At 44.8% G+C, this 18,682-nt stretch overlaps 1 protein-coding gene across 1 annotated transcript in view; it reads right to left on the bottom strand.

Annotated features, from left to right (window-relative positions):
* The window catches only part of LOC144784430 (BOS complex subunit NOMO1-like), a 318,569-nt gene that overhangs the window by 208,926 nt on the left and 90,961 nt on the right, over positions 1-18,682 (bottom strand). The window contains exons 11-12 of the mRNA XM_078663178.1: positions 14,000-14,150; positions 11,091-11,268 (exon numbers count right to left, since the gene is read on the bottom strand). Coding sequence (XP_078519304.1) covers positions 11,091-11,268; positions 14,000-14,150 — 329 coding nt within the window. The remainder of the gene's footprint in view (positions 1-11,090; positions 11,269-13,999; positions 14,151-18,682) is intronic.

Genomic DNA, 18,682 nt, shown 5'->3' on the forward strand with positions numbered 1-18,682 from the left:
GTCAAGCTACGAAGGGGGTGAGCAGGGGTTATCTTCAGCTTGTACCTCCTTTGCCCTGACTAGAGTGGTGGTTTCTGCCTGGCTTTGGTGCATGCCCTAGCGAACCAGAAACCCCATTTGTAACAGTGCCTCTCTGTCCTAGACAAGAATTGAAGGAAGAACTTGACAAATTGTGTTCCATGTCTGTTATTGAGCCCATAGAAGAGGGGGAGTTATCTCAAATTATGTTGGCACTTGAAGCAGGTAAATCTTTGCGTCTATGTGTGGATCTACGCAATCTTAATCGCAAAATTTGGAGGATTGTCAACTGCTTCAGCATATCAATGAGATGCTAGCTACATTGAAAGTTATTTCAGTTTTTACAATTTTAGATATGTCTGCAGCATACATTAATTGAGTTACACCAGGATTCGAAACATCTCACTTCATTTGTGACACCGGAGGGGTCATGTTGATATAGTTATTTGGATGATAATTTGGTCAAAATAATTATTAAGAATGGCTTTTGGTGTCAGGGATGGGATGGAAAGGTCGACTCATAAATATTTAGTGATTATCTCTCCAGCTGAAGGTTCTATTATATGCCTTGAAAGTGTGTGGCAGTCAGTGGGTGCTGGTTCTCTTTTTTTTTTTTACTTTCTACATTTAGGTCTGTCATTGAAACTAGACAGTAGCTATGATCAATCATTTATCACAAGTGAGTGGAAGTGACATTTGTGGATCAAGTGATCACAGAGAATGCTGTTTGGTTCTTTCTAGAGATATTTAACAAAGAAGGTACATCTGGTGTTATTCTGATAGAAAATTAGGTTCATTTACCTTTAATGTCATGAACAATGTTTAACAAAGTTTTAGTGGGATGTGTGCAGAGTGCCTACCAGTGCAGAGCTAAAGTTGTAGATACTGTTAGGGACAATCTGTGGTCATGCAAAACTGTGCAATTATTAGCTACTGTCAGGTCACCATGGGTTTTACTAAGAAGAGGAAGGGTATGCAGTGAGTTGTGTTCTTTGTGGATGACTATAGCAATAAGTAAGGGTATGAGTGGTGAACTGTCGAAAAGGCCAGGGTGCATGCTGATGTCACATCATGTATGGAGGAGTGTGGTAGCAAATGTCATCGTTCTCTTGTTGGTTTTTGGGTGCACCCCTCCTCCCGCTCTCCGTGTGTCCGTTCCTGCCCCGGCACCCCCCATCCCGCTCTCCGTCTGTCCGTTCCCTCCCGCTGATTCTCCCTCCTTCTCTCTCGCCCCCTCCCCTGGTGGCCCTGTCGTGGAATGGGGTGTATGTCGTCCGCAAACACCATGAGGCAGCGGCAGGGACGAGCACACAGCACCCCTCAAAAGCGTGCATCCGTGTATGACCCTTGCTGCGTGGGGGGCCGGTGAGCCGACCGATGTGCACGGCGGCGCATTCAGGGGGTCCTGGAGAGTCGGGTGTATGTCGCTCTTACAGCTCCCACTACCGCACCTTCCTCCGCCCTCAGTCTTTGTGAGGTAGTGTCGGGCTGGTCACTCGGAGCTCCCTCGCTCCTCACAGTATTCAGCAGGAGGATCCGGGCAACAGCAGGCCCGCCGCACCCTCGTTCGCTGCACGGACAGAATTTGTCCACCTACCCTGTCCCCGCAGAGCAGCACGAGCCGGGGCTCCCAGTTTCCAAGAGAGTGCTGGTACAGTGATGACGCCCACCAGTGGCCGAGTGGTCAGTGCCGAGAGCTCCACACCTTAAGGAGGGGGGTCAGTACTCACAGAATTATGGCGCTATAACATGCCCCATTTTCACGGCGTCCTCAGTCCCAAGGCACAGCCCGGTAGTGTCCTGCCTGCAGTTGCCTCCGTGTGCCCCTGTTGCTTGCTTGTGCCCCTGTTGCCTGCTTGTGCCCCTGTTGCCTGCTTGTGCCTCTGTGTGCCCCTGTTGCCTGCTTGCCTCCGTTTTCGTGCCCCTGTTGCCTGCTTGTGCCTCCGTGTGCCCCTGTCGCCTGCTTGTGCCTCCTTTTTCGTGCCCCTGTTGCCTGCTTGTGCCTCCGTTTTCGTGCCCCTGTCGCCTGCTTGTGCCTCCGTTTTCGTGACCCTGTTGCCTGCTTGTGCCTCCGTTTTCGTGACCCTGTTGCCTGCTTGTGCCTCCGTGTGCCCCTGTTGCCTGCTTGTGCTGTGTAAGTGTGTGTAGAGTGCTCTGTGTGGGTGTGTGTGGGGGGCTTTGTGTGGCTGTGTGTGTGGGGGGCTTTGTGTGGCTGTGTGTGTGGGGGGCTTTGTGTGGCTGTGTGTGTGGGGGGCTTTGTGTGGCTGTGTGTGGGGGGGCTTTGTGTGGCTGTGTGTGTGGGGGGCTGTGTGTGTGGAAGGGCATTGTGTGGGTGTTTTTGTCTGTCATTTGCGAGAGATAAAGCTAGTGGCATTGTAAATTACAATGCCATGTATTTATGTTAAAACAAAACATAAATAAAATAAAAATAATGTCAAGAGCAATGCCAATAGCTCTAACTTTAACAAAGGCAAAACCATTGCATTGTAAATGCTTGTTTAACTTGCTTGCGAACTCTGCTTTCTACAAGGCAGTCAGAAAACCGCTTTGAAAATGGTGAGGTTTGTCCCATTTATCTATGTACATACATGGTTATATGTACAGAAGTTGCTTTGAAACCAAAAACTGGTGAGCCCGAGAAGGATTAATCAGAATCAGTGTTTTGAAGTGATTTTTCCTGGACCTAAGTAACGTAATTGTAAATAGATTTTTTTAAATGGCGTATCATTTCAATAGAAATTTGCCCCAAGCAATCTCTAAACTTCTCCGATCCATGACCAAAACTGGCGATATTTGGTGCTCTATCTGCTGTCAAAGTGATAACGGAGGAAAAGCAAAAGGTCTGGAAATCCACTAATAGACTAAAGTAGAGAGCTTTTACTGATGGGGCGCAAAACATAATAACTAATGATATTTCTGCTTATACATAGCAGGTTCCTTGATGGAAGGGTGCTGGGAAAGAAATGATGTGATGTCTGGTACAATCCTACAGTTCACTATCAGCTGGCCACGAGAGCGGAAATCCTGCTGCAGAATGTTTCTGAGGATAGACAGTGCAGCAAATGGGAGAAAGAATTAAAGAGCTAGGAAGATACCTTTTACAGCACTACTGATATTTTTTACGGGATTTTTAGCCTGTCACAATGCAGGTCTGCAAATAAATGAAATATGCATTCCAATAATTCCCTGAAGATTGTTCAGTCAAAGATATTTGAGGCATAAGATTATGGAATGTACAACCCAAAAGGAGATTGGCCTTGGTCGGCCTTGATCGAGGTTTGGGGTCTTCGGAGCAGTTTATCCGTACACAGATTTCAATGAGAAACAAGATACAACTATACAACTACATCTCTCTATTAACTATCTCTTGAAGTTCAGTCCTTGAATGCAAGAAAAGTTCAGACATTGCAACTTTGGTAGAAAATCGATACATAGCTTTCTTAATGACTAATAATCTTTCTAAACCACAAAATGCTTTGGCAGTTGCTGAGTAAAGGATAGCTTTGACCAGAAAGTATAACTGAATCAGGCTGGAGTTTGCTTTGCTTATGGAAAATTATAGTGATAAACCTCTATGCTGTTAGCTGTGCTATCCTGAACGTTTTCAACTTATCAGGGTGAACCTGTTTTTTTTAGTCCAGTGGTCTTGATATATGCAAGGCCACAGGAGGTGTTGCATCCGGTTATAATATTCCTGAGGTGGTGCGCATGGGTTAGTTGGAGTGAGATGGCAGCTAATGCGTATCACACCCAAAGTGACGGATATTATTGCTATTATCAAATTGAAGGAAACTGTACAGGTAATGGAATTTCTTATCTTGTTAAACAGAGATTTAAAGGTATAAGGCCTGTACATCTACAGAATATTTTCAGCCCTGATTTTGCTTAGCTACCACCACGTGAGCTTTGGTGAGCATGAGGTTTCCACCCAAGTATTCAATAGTGCAGCAAGAAGGGCAAAATAGTTGATTTTTAAATGGCCAGAGTTTCTAACTTACACATTTACCTAGCCATAATAGCTTTGCAAAAGCAGAGAAGCGAAATGATGAAGCTAAATGAATAGGACTGCTAGAAATAGTACTGAGATATGTTGACATCACTTCCCCAGTCTTGCACTGTAAAATACATTGATATATTGCTAGTGCAAAATTGTGTTTTGTGGACAAAAATCTAATTTCTTACATTGTTCTAAACATACTGAGGAAGGAAAAAGTTACTTGCCTTGTAACCATCTGCTTGTGACGTGTTGTGTTCCAGAGTCACATGCTCTGCATACTACTGCCATCTACGGTAGGGCCCAGACATTTGAGACTTTGCTTTTCTTTAAAGTTGCAAAATGCGCACAACTTGTCCCGACTCCTCCCTAAGGCCACAATACACCAGGACAAAAACTCCACCTCTGATTGTTTTCAACGGAGTGGGTGAGTAGTGAAAGTGGAGTGTTTTAGACAAGTGTGCTGAGCATTAGGACATGTAAGTGAAAAAAGAGAAAGACATCAGAGATAATCGCGGACTTCCAATGAGGAGGGAGGGGGCATGTGAGCCGACAGCACTGTAAACTACAGGCAGATGGTTACAAGGCAGGTAACATTTGTTTGTAACCTGTGTGGCTCTAGATACAGATGCTCTGCATAAACTTTAAAACAGTCTATCTTCCCAAAGCAGTGATTAGTGAGCAGATGATGCAGATGTTTGGGAAAATGTTCACTGAGTTTGGCCAACTACAGCCTGTTGATGGCCTTGAATGTCTACAGAGTAGTTTGTGAACGTGTAGGAAGCTGGTCAAGTGGCCATTTTACAGATAACTGCCAAAGGGAGATTACCTAGGAGTGGCATATTAGCTCCCATTTTTGCATGTGATTAGAGTTAGCATTGCAAGTCTGGATGCATTTAACAATGCATTTAACAATCCATCTTGCAATCCCGGACTTGGTGATGAGGTGTCTCACGTGAGGTTGGGCAACGGCTACATAAAGTTGATTTGTTTTACGGAAGGACTCGGTCCTGCTGATGTAATAAATCAGCAGCTCTTTAACATCTATTGTGTGTAAACCCTTTTGATGCGGGAAGAAGATGGACTGCTTGATAGTGCGGTTAACCCCTTGGACGCTCATGACGAGCCCAGCTCGTCATGGAGTTTCCATTGATTTCAATGGAAATTACATGGAAGCACTGCAAGTAGCTTAGCATCCAAGTGGAAAAAGAGAGACTATCTTTGGCAGGACCTTGAGATTGGTTCTAAGGACCATCGTGTTTCTGTGAACCTGAGAAAGTGGTTCTTCCATGGCTAAAGCCTGCAACTCACTGATGCATCTGAGGAGGTGATTTCTATCAAGGATACCTTCCATGACAAAAACTGCAGGTCACAAAAGAATAGTTGTTCCAAGGATGGACTCGTGAACTGTGTAACAATTACATTATTGTTCTAGATGGAGATGGGACGTTTAGGGGGGTATCATTTTCTTGAGGCCATCCATGAAGGCTTCAAAAACAAGAATTTTGAAAAGAGACATATGTTCCCTGTTCTGCGTGTATAGGGCAACAGCAGCCAAATGTAGACAGATGGAAGTGTACGCTAACCCTGCTGTCTGGAAGTGCAACAGGTAGAAGATGATGTGTTGTACAGAGACTGAAGTGTCTATGTGTTTACACATGCAGGAGTGGACAAACGTTTGTGGAGTAAACTTGTGGAGTAAGGACATAATAGCTGTCTGCTGCTGCTTTTGATCAGCCATCCTAGATGTGGAAAGGCGTGAATGGTTTTCCTGTGCAGATACGCAGACACCACCACTAGACACTTTGAGGAAACCCTTGGCGTTGTAGTGACCTGGAATTAAAAAACACTGATCTGGTAAATCTGTCCAATAACCACAAAGCAAAGGTACAGGTGGTGGACCAGATCAATGGGGATGTAGAAGTAGGTGTTTTTCTGAGTCCAGTGCCACCCTGAAGCCTCTTGACGAAGCACTGCAATGACGTACTAAACAGTGGTCATTTGAAAGACATCTGACAGAATGTACTGGTTCAAAGTAGAGGGGTACAACATAGCTTTGCTACGCCGGTGGGGGCTCATCAGCTTGATGGCCCATTTGGCTAGGACCACCCGCACCTCCTACTGGAGTAGCTGAAAATGGTTTGGGCTGAGTACTTGACATTATAGCAGAATGTTTGGTGGTGAGGTGTGGATCTCCAGATGGTACACCTGCCATAAATCAGACAGCACCCAATCACCTCTCACTGGAGGACAACAAAACTCAGCTTTCCACCAACAGGTGTTGTATGATCCAGGTGGGTTAGGGTACTGACAGAAAAGTCACTAAATTGCGGCTGAGGTGACCCAGTTGGCGCCACCTCACCCTTCCAGTGGCTTTTACCTCTATATCCTCCTCGTGAGAAGACTTTGGGAGGCTGTGTATCCTGAAAGGACTGGCCCTGCTAGCACTGCCTTTTGGTGGATGCCGAGGCCGTGACTCTGCATCTGGGTTGGTAGACTGAAAGAGACCCCATCGACTTGGCCAGGTCTGTGTCCTTTTTTTTCTTTTAGCATATCACTAGCCTGAGGGCCGAAGAGATGCTCCACATCAAAAGGTATATTAAGAAGGTGCTCTTGCACCTTGGGCAAGAAACCAGAGATCTGGAGCCAATGTGGCACCAGTGGAGGCTACTAGATTTAAAGCAGAGGCAGTGGCTATCGTGTTCACGGCAAATCTAATGTTTGCATTAGATGCAAATTTCCCTTCGCCATCAGCTCCTCTCTTTCTAGATGCCTTAGGGACAAGTTTGATGAGGTCTTTCATTTCCTCCCAGTGGTGTCCGTCATAGTAATGGAGCAGGCCTTCAGAACTTGCAATGTGCCAATGTAAATCGGCCTCCCTTGCCACACTTGCACTAGCAGCATCTATTCACTTACTTGCTTTATTTGGCACAGGCACATTGCCTGTGGCCTCAGCTGAGACTTGTTTATGTGCTGTGTATAACTAATGAGCGGTTGGAACTAGGGCGCAGTGGAAGTGTAACGAGGACAAGTCAGAGGTCCTTCTCTATGGTCCCTTCCCTCCTTTCTTTAGGGAGGCTCTGTGGCCCTCAGAGTACCCCCGGCCTAATTCATCTGACAACCCTGTAAAAAATCTGGGAATCTGGTTTGGGGAGGACCTTAGGTTTACCATGCAGACAAAGAGACTTGCGGAGGCGTGTTTTGGCATTTTAAAATCACTCAAAGTTTTTCCTTTTGCTGCCTAGGCTGGCTAGGGAAATGGTGACTCGGGGTCTCATCTTGTCCCACATTGATTATGCCAATGGCTTGTACATTGGCCTTCCAGGGTATCGGGTAAAAAAATTACAAACAATACAGAATGCTGCAGCTAGGGTTCTGCTTTAAATCCCTGGGAGATCAAGTATGAACAGCATCTACGGGAGCTGCAGTGGCCCCCTGTGGTCCATCGAGTCCAATTTAAGGTCCTTACTCTGACTCATAGATCCTTGCATGGATTAGGCCCGGCCTACCTCCGAAGGCGTTTTGCTTTCTACGCCCCATGCAGAAATCTTCGTTCTGCTATTCAGCGCCTGGCAATTGTTCCCCGCTTCCACAGGGTCCGTCTGGGGGGCAGTTCTCTCTCTGTTAAAGCAGTGGAGGCCTAGAACTCCCTCCCTCTGGAGCTGCGTAACATTCAGGATACTATGCTTTTTAAGAAACAGTTGAAGACTTTTCTTTTTAATCAAGCCACCTAATCTTTGCTGCTTTGCTGTTATGTTCACCAACCACGCCGGGACACTCATGAGTATCCGTGCGCGATATAAATGTTTTGTACCATAACATAACTTGTACTCTGATATACACTGGGTCATCTGGAGCAGGTTGACATTTCTTCACCACCATTGGTATGACAACTCTGGTCTCCATTGGCTCATGAAAATCAGTTGCCGATTTCAGCAGGTCCTTGAGCATGGAAGGTATTGTACCAATCTCTCAGTCTTTGAGAGAGTCTCTATGAGGAATTCATCCTTGACTTGGACGATGTGCATCTTCAACTTGTGATGGTGAGTAGCCCTCTGGATTACCACGTGATACGTTTGATGTCTTCAGATGGGGAATGCTCAGTAGGGTAAAGGTCTGGATCGGATTCATCAGTGGACTTTACATTGTTGGATTCCTAAGGAGGTCCACTTCTCAGGGCACTAAGGGCTCAAAGTATGCATCTTGATGGTGGTATGGGAAACCTGGGATCTGGATCAGTGAGGAGACTCATAAAAGCACTGGGAGAGTGAGGCTGTGGGTAAGGGGATGGCAGTTGTGAAGGGAGAACTTTCAGGAAATTAGGGGAGGAATGGTTTGCTCTTGGCTGTCTCCCTAACCTTTTGGGCCCCAAACGTGTAGGAGGTACAAATCATGACTGCGCCTCAAATCCTAACGTCCATTCATCAGGAATACATAAGGATGAATGTAGGCTCACGAACAGGAGTTTTGGTACAAATCTTTCCTGTAGAGGAGTGGATGAATATTTATTTCTGCCTGCTAATGAGGACCTCTGGTAGTTGCAGCTGGATAGCTTCCTCTGAGGTGTAGGCACAATCTGTTTTATAAAATGGTTATGCAAGCACCCGTGACTGTTAAGCCACCAGGAAATTAATGTGAGACGGCCCAAGTTGGAGCTGGCTTCCTGCGGCATCCACAATTAAGATGAAGGTCTGTGCACTACGTACTTGCCTTTCTTGCGCAAGGGAATAAATACCTGCAGTAGGTAGTCCCTCACTGCTGCCCACCCAGGTCCCTACAAATATACCACTGAAAAACCATTAGTCAACAAAAGTTGACAAGACAAAAACATGGCACCAGAGGCCTAAGATATGAAAGGTCTCTCAACATGGCCCAGAGTTCCTACCCGAATCATAAAGAAACCTCAACCCTTTAAAGAAGCATATAATTGAATTAGGAGCATGAGATTGCAATCCAAGTAAGGTTGATGCAGATGGACTCCGACCACAGAAGAATTGCAAGGTCTGATCGGCCTCTCCATTTCCACAATTATCGCCTACCACTATCCACCCCAACGGCTGACCAGGAAACACCAAAGAGCTCTGCACTAATACACCTTAACAGCCGATTTACCTATCCCCATGTATTCAACATGTTCATCATTTCCTTTTCTCATGTCCAAGCACTCATACTAAAGGGTGCCCAAATGGCCACAAAAACTCTTGAAAAAAATATTTGTATTTCTGTCCATTAAAAGTCACAAGTGGCGGGAACTGTACTTGAGCAGCTGAATTCCTAGAGATAGGAGTTTGTTGCCTTCCTGGTGAGAAAGAATTATTGAATCCTAACTCGGGTTGACATTTACAGAGTGCCTAAAGGTTGTAATCAGAAGATGGTTCAAAGTGAATCAATAATTTTGACCACAGAAGTGTGCCCACAAATCAAGGTATGTACTGGGTTGATTCAGATGTCGCTCCTGGTACGAGATGAGTATCTCTTGAAAAGGACTCCATCTTTCCTGAGGTTTTTGCTTGGGGGGAAAATGTTTGACTGGTTTTGTGCTAGGAAAATCTAAAAGATGAACTAGGGCCTAAGAAAATACTGGAAGGAATGACAGGTTTGGTTTATTTGTAAACATTTATTTTTAACAAGCTCACACTCTGCACACTCCATGCAGTCATGGCCAGTATTCTAAGCATTCTGCATAGTCTGGCAGGCAGGGCACACAAATGAGAAGTGAAGAAAATGTGGATCACAAAATATTGCCCTATGCAATGGGATACAAATTAAGGGGAAACAATGTCACTTAGAAATCACAGTGGCAACCCAAAGGCTGCTCACACGCAATCCAATTCAACTGAGAAAACACCACAAGAAACTCAACTAGCTTTAACCTGGCCACTACACTGCATTTCAAAACATAGGTCACTTACACACTGGTTTGTTCTCCAACCATATTCCTATTAAACATACTACACTGCCAGCAGGCACACTGACATAGTCCGAAGACTCCACAATTACACCAAAGGACAGGGCTGACCCACCATACTCCTTCATAACCAAAAGAAACAGACTCATATAAACCCTTGCATTAATTAAATGGCACTCACTCAGTGACTCATGTAAACAAGTATAATGCAGAGAATAACACTCCACTCAACCAGATGTCTTGCATATTGCATTATGTAGTATACAAAACTCAACAGGGTCTTGTGTAGACCAGTAGCAAATGTCTCCCAATTCATCTGGGTGCCCCTTATAAACCTGTATAAAACAATGAATTACACTCAACCCATAGAGATGTCTTGTGTAGACCTGTGAAATGTAGTGAATGACACACAATCCAGTCAGGTACCTGTGCAAAACCTATATGAAGCAGAAAATGGTACCCGACTCCACCCTTATGTCTCGTATAAACAATACGTAGCAAATGACACTCAAACCATGAAAGTGTCTGGGGTAAACATATATAGGGTAGCAAATGACAGTTAACCCGTCTAGGGGCCTTGTATAAAAAAAAAATCATTATGTAGCAACTGACACTCCATCCATCCAGCTATCTCAGATAAATGTATATAATGAAGAAACAACACTCAAACCATCTGGATGTCTCAGATAAATATTTCTATATTGCAACTGACATTCAGCCCATAAAATTGTCTTGTATAAACCTGCATGATGGCGCAAGCGAAACCCAAGTAAAAACAGGAGAGAGAACTAATTCAACGTAGTTCCCAACACAACTATTACGGAAAAACACAAACTGGCATAACCATTTAAGGCCAAAGTTATACTTGGAAAATAGTTGGGCACATGAATGAATAAGAGAGGTGGTAGGCTGCAAACTTCTCAAAGCGACCCAATTTTTTACAGCAGTTTAACAGACCAGCTTGCTCAATACAGGTTTCCCAACCAGGTTCTAAAAGAAGAGCCAGCCAGGTGAAGCAGAACGTTACAAGACTGATCGCTTCAAATTGTGTACAGCCAAACATCCAGACTTTGGGAAAATACAGGAAATATATTAGCAAACTGTAATGTATTAAAATTAGATTTCAACCATATTCTTGTTGCTACACAACTGATTTCAGCTTTCTCTTACCTGAATGTCATAAGAACCGATTTTTGCCTTAAAGCAAAAAGCACCAAGAGAGTCGGTCTCAGTTATAAGAGAAGATGTTCTTTCCTTGTCATGAGGTATTAGGGTTACTTTGTATTTGTTGATCTGTTTGATGGTTTCTGGAAAGTGGGTTACTGAGATCTGTCCACAAACACTGAATCTAGAATTATAAATAATAATGTGAATATATTGGGTTTCACAGGTCTTCACTGTTACAAAATACATCAAATAAACACTAATATGTTAAGAAGTAGGTGAACGTTACAGGTTAAGGGTGAGCATAAGGTTCTGCTAAACTGTGGAACAGAAGGATCCGCTTCAGTTCCAAACTATTCACCTCAGAATGAAAACGCGGGGAACGAAACTCACATCTACCCTCCACCAGAAATCTAGCCTCCATACACAATATACCCAGTGATGTTGCTCTTGAGAATGGCCGCGAGTCACTGCCACCAATCTACTCAGAGAGGTCTAAAAACTGGAAAAAGGTGGATGGGATTAGGGAGTGGGTTGAGCAGGAGTAGGGTAAGTTCCATTGGGAGAGTAGTACGGTCAGCCTAATTAGTCATGGGGTGGCTAAACAAACTTAGCGAAAACGTCATGTGACAGTCATGGACCCAAGGCCATAGTGTTTACCTCGTAGTGGTAGCAGGACGTTGCCCCATTACTCCAGGTATTCCACCCAAAGTGGGAATGTGGATGTCCCACTGCTCCAGAAAGTGCTGGTGAACGATTCCATTTACCACTAGTCCCGGATACTTCACCAGTTACAGAATAGCTAGGTCACTACAGAAACTCTGGTGCTGCTGGTTCTCAGACACCAGGACATAACAAACATCCTGGAAACTTGAACACCAAAAGTCATGCAACTACCACACACTTTCAACCAGGGAAACATTCATAGTGAGTTTTAAATTGCAGTGGGTACTCCTAGCCTGTCGCCCTTCTGAGGTTGATAACATAAGTACTGTTGAGCTTGGTAACAATAAACATTTGGCGTTCAGTGCAAGATGCCCCAAGGGATGAACCTGTTCTTTACAAATATATATGCCATAATTTACATTCAGTAACTCGACTCAACATGCATATAAAAACAATGTTTACTCTTTTGGCATTTTGGTTCCAAAAATCTAAATATGAAATACTTTGGGCTAAACTATAAGTGCATACGATGGTGGGAAAATCAGGAAATGGGAATTCACAAGCTCAACATCAACGACTGAAACCCACATATTTTAAGAACTTGCAAATGTACATAATGAGACTGCTGGATATCAATTCTTCCTTCCTTGGCATTACAAATAAAACTAACTTGCAGAAGTCTTTTTGAATGTACTCATGTGACTTGCACTTTCAGTTATGAACAGACAGGATTATTTTATACCTCGTGAGTAATGTAAAGCTTTACATTTTAAATAATAAAAAACAACAGGAGCTAATTTATTAGTTATTTTCTGTAACAATTTAATTATATTGAACAATAATTTATTTCAAATAATCGATTACATTGCAATACAAGGAAGCTCCAGCACAGCCCGACCAAGCCAGTTTTTTATTAGAGGTTCGGACTGTTCCTATTGGAGCAGGATCAAGGTTAATTTTCTTATGGCTGCTCTCAGTCTAGGGGGCACAGTGGTCACAATAACAGGATATCCTCAAAATGTGGCATGTATCCAGCCAATCTGAACCTACCTTGGACACATGTGGCAAAGCATGCCCATTTTAAGTGGCAGTAGCGCACTGAGACTTCCAAAGTAGTCTACAAAGATTCGAAATGTCACTTGGATACAGCTAGCTCAGTACTTCTTTTTTTCTGATGCTTCAAAGTGCCTTAAATAGTTATACAAATTACAGCACACAAATGATGGACGGAATGCTGAACAAGTCAAACATTGACCCCGTCACAGATCGGTGTTAAATCCATTGTTTTTTTGCTCGCCTAGCCATTCCAGTTTAGACACAGCCATACACAAATCAGTCTTGACCCTGCTCCTCATGGGAACAGTCCAGCCCGAACTGCCAAGCCAGGTCCTCCCTGGACCAGAAACAAGCAACATGGGACCAGTTTCAGGGTATCACCCCTCATCAGCCAGGCTAGCTTGAATCCGGTGGCGTAGCCAGCATGGGACCCAAATCTGGGCTTAGCCTTCCCACTTAGGGTGAAAATTACAGCAAACAAATGATGGACTGAATGCTTAACAAATCAAACCAATACCCAGTCACAGTTCTGGGTTCAATCCATCAGTTGTATTTGCTCACCACACCATTCCAGTTTAGACCCAGCCATATGCAAATCAGTCTTGACCCTGCTCCCCATGGGAACAGTCCAGTCTGAAATGCAGGGTCAGCCTTGGCTGTGAGGAGCAGGGTCAAGACTGATTTGCATATGTCTGGGTTGTAACTGGGGTGGTATAGTGAGCACAAGAACTATACTTTTAACCCAGATCTCTTGAAGGGGGTGTCAATGTTTGATTTATTCACCATTCCTTCCATCATTTGTTGACGCAGCATTAAATAATTAGGCAGCAGAAGTTCAAGAAGGTGTACATTTCTATTAATATACATATTGTATACACCAGTTCACTTCAAGTGTAGTTCAGAAAGTAATCCAGCATTTCCGATCGTAATTTTTTTTTTTTTTTAAAAAGAGGTATGCAAATCTAAAATCCTTTTTCAACAGGTTATATAATCTCGTTTGACAAAAATGGAAATGTCATTGTCAGCATATTTCCTACTAAAAAAGTAATTTACCAAGGAGTGCTACCTAGAATCAGCAATATATAAGCGGTTATTTCTTGACATCAATGTAGTAAATTCTGCTCGTTAATTTAGCTGTAAATCAGTTGTTTGGCAGCAGACGTGTAGGTTATTTAGAAAATATATAGTCTTACCCAGTTGCGATAATGTCAGCCAGCTGTGGTGTGTTCGGAGCAATTTTTACTGTAATTGTATCGAAGAATATATGTTCTTTCTGGGCTTTTATAGTGTAGGTTCCTGCTGTCATGTTCTCAAGGCGGAAAGAACCATCTGCTTTCGTTGTCACTGCGACACAATAAACATGATTCTGAGCACAACATGCACAGATAAAACGACTTACTCTCAAAAGGCAGTTAAAATCAGGGACACTAGAATTATGCGATTCTGGAGCCACGCCGTTTTTTGCATAACACGGATTTGCTGCACTTGCCACATAATACATTATTTGCAGCATCATTTGCTTTTTCCTGACATCATTTACTTAATAATGCCGCATAATTTTTCCCTCCACTCCCGTACAATTTCAGCGGCCTTGTCTTAAAGGTTAGACTAACAGCAGAACCTTCTCTGGTCTCCCAATCAGAGCCGGAACTTAAACCAATACACCAACCGCTCCACCGCCCCTGCCCCAACTCTCAGCAGCACCTATGCAGCATGAGGTTCAGCCTGTGGCCCACTGCTTGTTCCGGTGGTCTCAGGTCATGGGCACTAGCTTTGGTTTTTAGAGCCCAAAACGTATTTTTCATCAGATTTTGATCCAGAGAGGGTGAAAATAATAAATAAGAGAAAGATGGGTCACCATTGACAAAGAGAAAATCAGAAATGGAAAAGAGTATGGAAAAGTGTGGTAAACAGCAAGGGAGTGTAGGGTTTTGAAAGCAAGGGGCATGAGGTGGGGTGAAAACTAAGCAGCTTTGGTATTCAGCAACCCAGGAGGCAGGCTCCTACGAAAATCTATGTCCTCAAGGACGTATTCATCCATTTACTTTACAACTCAAAAACAGCTGTGCTCAATGTGAAAGCCAATATTAAAATATCTATCCACTTAATTTAGCAGGAATAAAAAAAATATGTTTTTCAGAGAACATTAATCTACACACAGCAAAACGAGATATCGAAATCCCAACTCAGAAAAAAGTACACGAAAAAGCAAGGCACTCTTAGGGTCAACCACTCAATTTTCTCATTATTAAAGGGGTAAAGGTACAGTCTTGGCTCGAGGAAAGGCAGGAATCCATTAGACTTTTTTCAATTCTTGATATGAAGCATGAGGGACTCGAAGACTCAATTGGGACCGATACCTCAATTTTACAGGCCCCTTTGGGATTATGAGTAACAAGGGAAACCCATGATCTTGGACACCGTCTCAATGAGTTAGGGTAGTTAAAGCAGCCAAAAATATAGCACAAAAAGAGGAAATATTGGGGGAATCTGATGAGGTAAACCTGACTCTTCTGGCAAATCACCTTTTGTTAGTCGACCCCCAGGGTCCAACTTGTATTGGTGCAGTTTTTCCAGCCCCTGGAGTTATCATACCAGCCGACAGGGCTTTAAGTTGGATGAAAAAAAAGTGGAGGGTCTCTAAAAAAGGCATGGTCTATGTAATTAAGGGCGTGACATAAACATAAACTAAATTTCTTTTGTTCTCATAGTGAGCAAAACAAGCCTCATTCTGGTTCCTCTTACCTTTCTGTTATTTTATCCAGATATACATGACACTACAACTCATGTACACCTAAAATCAGCGAAGATTACTGGCTTTGTCAATGACTGTTTGCTGGTTAAGATAAATGAGTAACAACGAGTCTGTTGTTAATAAAAACTGAAAATGTTTCAATTCTTAAATTGTGAATTAAACGTTACGGAAGCCTGTGGAAGGGCTAGTGGTCTTTAAGGCATCTCAATCGAACAAGTTACTTATCCTTTCAGTAACGCCTTATCTGGTAAGAGACTCACGTCAGAAACGTTAAGACCAGATTAAGGTCCCACTGAAGCAGGGTGAAGGTGGAAACAAGTTGCAAACCTTTCAAGAACCTATTTACAATAGAGGATTTAAAGAGTAAACAGCAGAAAGGCTGAGATGGCAGAGGTTTAGCCCATTAGGGTGCCCAAAAGAGAGCCCTGCTGGGCAAGAGAAACAGACCTGCACGAGGGGGGCAGAAAGAGGGTCAATGTGTTTCTCTGTACACCATGCCACACACATGCCCCAAGGGCAAGCGCAAGCCATCTTGGAAACTCTAGCAAGCAGAACTGATGACTTTGCGCATTCTCTGTGGTGGCCAACAAATCTAACCATGGCTCTCCCCACAGCTGAAAGAAACCTTATACCACCACCGATGGAGATGCCATTCGTGATCCACTAGGCATATTCGGCTGAGTGTGTCTGCCCTGACGTCCAGAGAGCCTGCCACGTGTTGAGCTATGAGGGAAATGCCCTGATGTTTCAGCTATGTCCAGAGATGCAGACCCTCATACAGAGGGTCCAGAACCCCTAGCACAAACGGTTTGTTGCAGTACCACATGACAGTAGTGTTGTCCGTGAACATCTGCCCTAGCCTTCCCTTGATGGAGGGCAGAAAGGCTTTTAATGCCAGCCGGATCACCCAGAGCGCCAGTAGGTTGATGTGGAGTCCGGATTCTGCCCGAGACCAGAGACCTCGCATCTCTACCTCATCCAGAATGACGCATCTGTCACCACTGTCAGATCTGGTGGGGAAGGGAGAGTGTTCTGCCAGTGACTCAATCGCGGTTCATTAACCACCACTGCAGATCTTTTGCAGTTTCTGACTAAGTCGGAGAGATTACCCTTTCGCTGTGCCCACTGGATATTCCGGCGGGTATGTGTCAGAAGCAGGATGCAGGAGGCCATGAGGCACAAAATCCTCAGAGTCAGTCTCATCAAAATTCAGGATAGATGCTGAAACATCAGCATCATAGCCTGAATATTCTGGACTTGATGTTCGGAAGGATAGGCCCAAAGTTGTGCCGTATGCAGAATGGTTCCGATGCAAGGGCGCATCTGAGGTGTCAGGTGTGACTTCGGCACGTTTATAGTGAACACTAACACCGTAGTCTGGCGGTGGGACACGACAGCCTTGGGTGAGCCTACCTTCAACAGCCAGTCATCGAGATAGGGGAGATGTCACCCCTGATATCCGCAGATGAGCTGTAACCACCACCATCACCCTGGTGAACACCAGATGGGGGCTAGGAGGCCCAAAAGGAAGCACGGTGAACTGAAAGTGCTCATTGGTCCCGGTGAACCGCAGGTAATGCCTGAGGGCAGGCAGGACGTGAATGTGGAAGTATGTGTCCTGCAAGTCCAATACTACCATCTAGTCTACCGGTTCCAGGGCAGACCGGACTTAAGCGAGCATGAGCATTCTGAACTTTTTATTCTGGAGGAAGAAATTGAGAGGGTGCAGGCCTAGGTTAGGATGAAGGCCTCCATCCTTCTTGGGCACCACAAAGTAGCAGGAATAAAAACCACAACCTAATTTTAGCATCTGCACCTGCTTTATGAGTCCCTCGACCAATAAAGCAGTCACTTCCTGGTGGAACAAGAAAAGATAGTCCTCTGTCAACCTGTCGCAAGTGGCTGGCATGGGTGGAGGCGTCGTCACGAAGGAGAGAGAGTAGTCCTTTCGGACAACCTGAAGAACCCAGCGGGCTCATGTTATAGACCACCAGTGAGGCAGGTGATGGTGTATCTTGCCTCCCACTGGGTGTCCATGATGGTAAGGCAAACTAAAGGGGGTTGGAGGCTGCGGCTGCCAAGGGAGTGGTGGAGTGGCCCGACCTCTGGCTGCCCAACCCTCTGGGTTTGTGGTCACTGTGTCCTTGGATACTCTGAGGCTGGGAAGCTTGCATGCCGTTTTCGATGCACTGGTAAAGACGTGGCTGGAAGCCTCTTCCGTGGCCATGAAAGAAGACAAAGGCAGACTGGGGTTGGCGAGAGGCCACAGAAAGGCCCAAGGACCTGGCAATAGCTCTGCTATCCTTGAAGCGCTCCAGCGCGAAGTCCACCTTGTCTCCAAAGACGGGAGCCATCGAAGGAAATGTCCATAAGCTACACTTGAACATCCCCGGAAAAAAACTACTGTTCTTAGCCAGGTATGGTGCCGTAAGGCCACCAACAAAGAAACTGTTCTGCCCAGCGAGTCGGTCGTGTCTAGCCACACGAATTATGAACTTGGCTGAATCTCTCCAATCAGCCATAGCTTGAGAGAGTATGGCCTGGGCCTACTCAGGGACCATAGGCACCACCTGCATAACCAAATCCCACAAGTAATAGGAGTAACGGCCCAAAAGGAATGCGTTGTTCGCAAGACTGCAGTGTCAAGATGGTGTAACAAAACATTTTCTTACTTAAAGTGTCCAGCCTCTTGGATTCCCTAGCCAGTGGGGTGGTAGGGAATGAGTCAGGATTTACACAAGGTGGAAGCTTGGGCCACCAAGCTCTCTGGGGTAGGGTGTTGTGTGAGGAAGTTGAGGTCACCTGAGGCGGGGCAGTTGCGTTGGGCAACCGTCCTGTTCACAGGAGCCCCTGTGCAGGGTTTGGTCAAGCCCCCAGCAGGACGTCCTTGAAAGCTTCATTAAATGGGAGAAGCAGTTCTGAGCGGGGTCACTACCGGCTGAAACACCTCCGTCAAGACATTAGTCTTGACTGCCACGGAGGGTAAGCTAAGGTCCAGAACCTCAGCAGCCCTTCTCACCACCATAGCAAAAAAAGCCTTCCATCTCCTGTAAGGGGAGAAAGCATGTCAGTATCTGAAGAGGTGTCCAGTCTGCCAAATCCTTACACCCATCTATGTTGG

The sequence above is a fragment of the Lissotriton helveticus genome, chromosome 10 (assembly GCF_964261635.1).
Source record: "Lissotriton helveticus chromosome 10, aLisHel1.1, whole genome shotgun sequence".
NCBI lineage: Eukaryota > Metazoa > Chordata > Amphibia > Caudata > Salamandridae > Lissotriton > Lissotriton helveticus.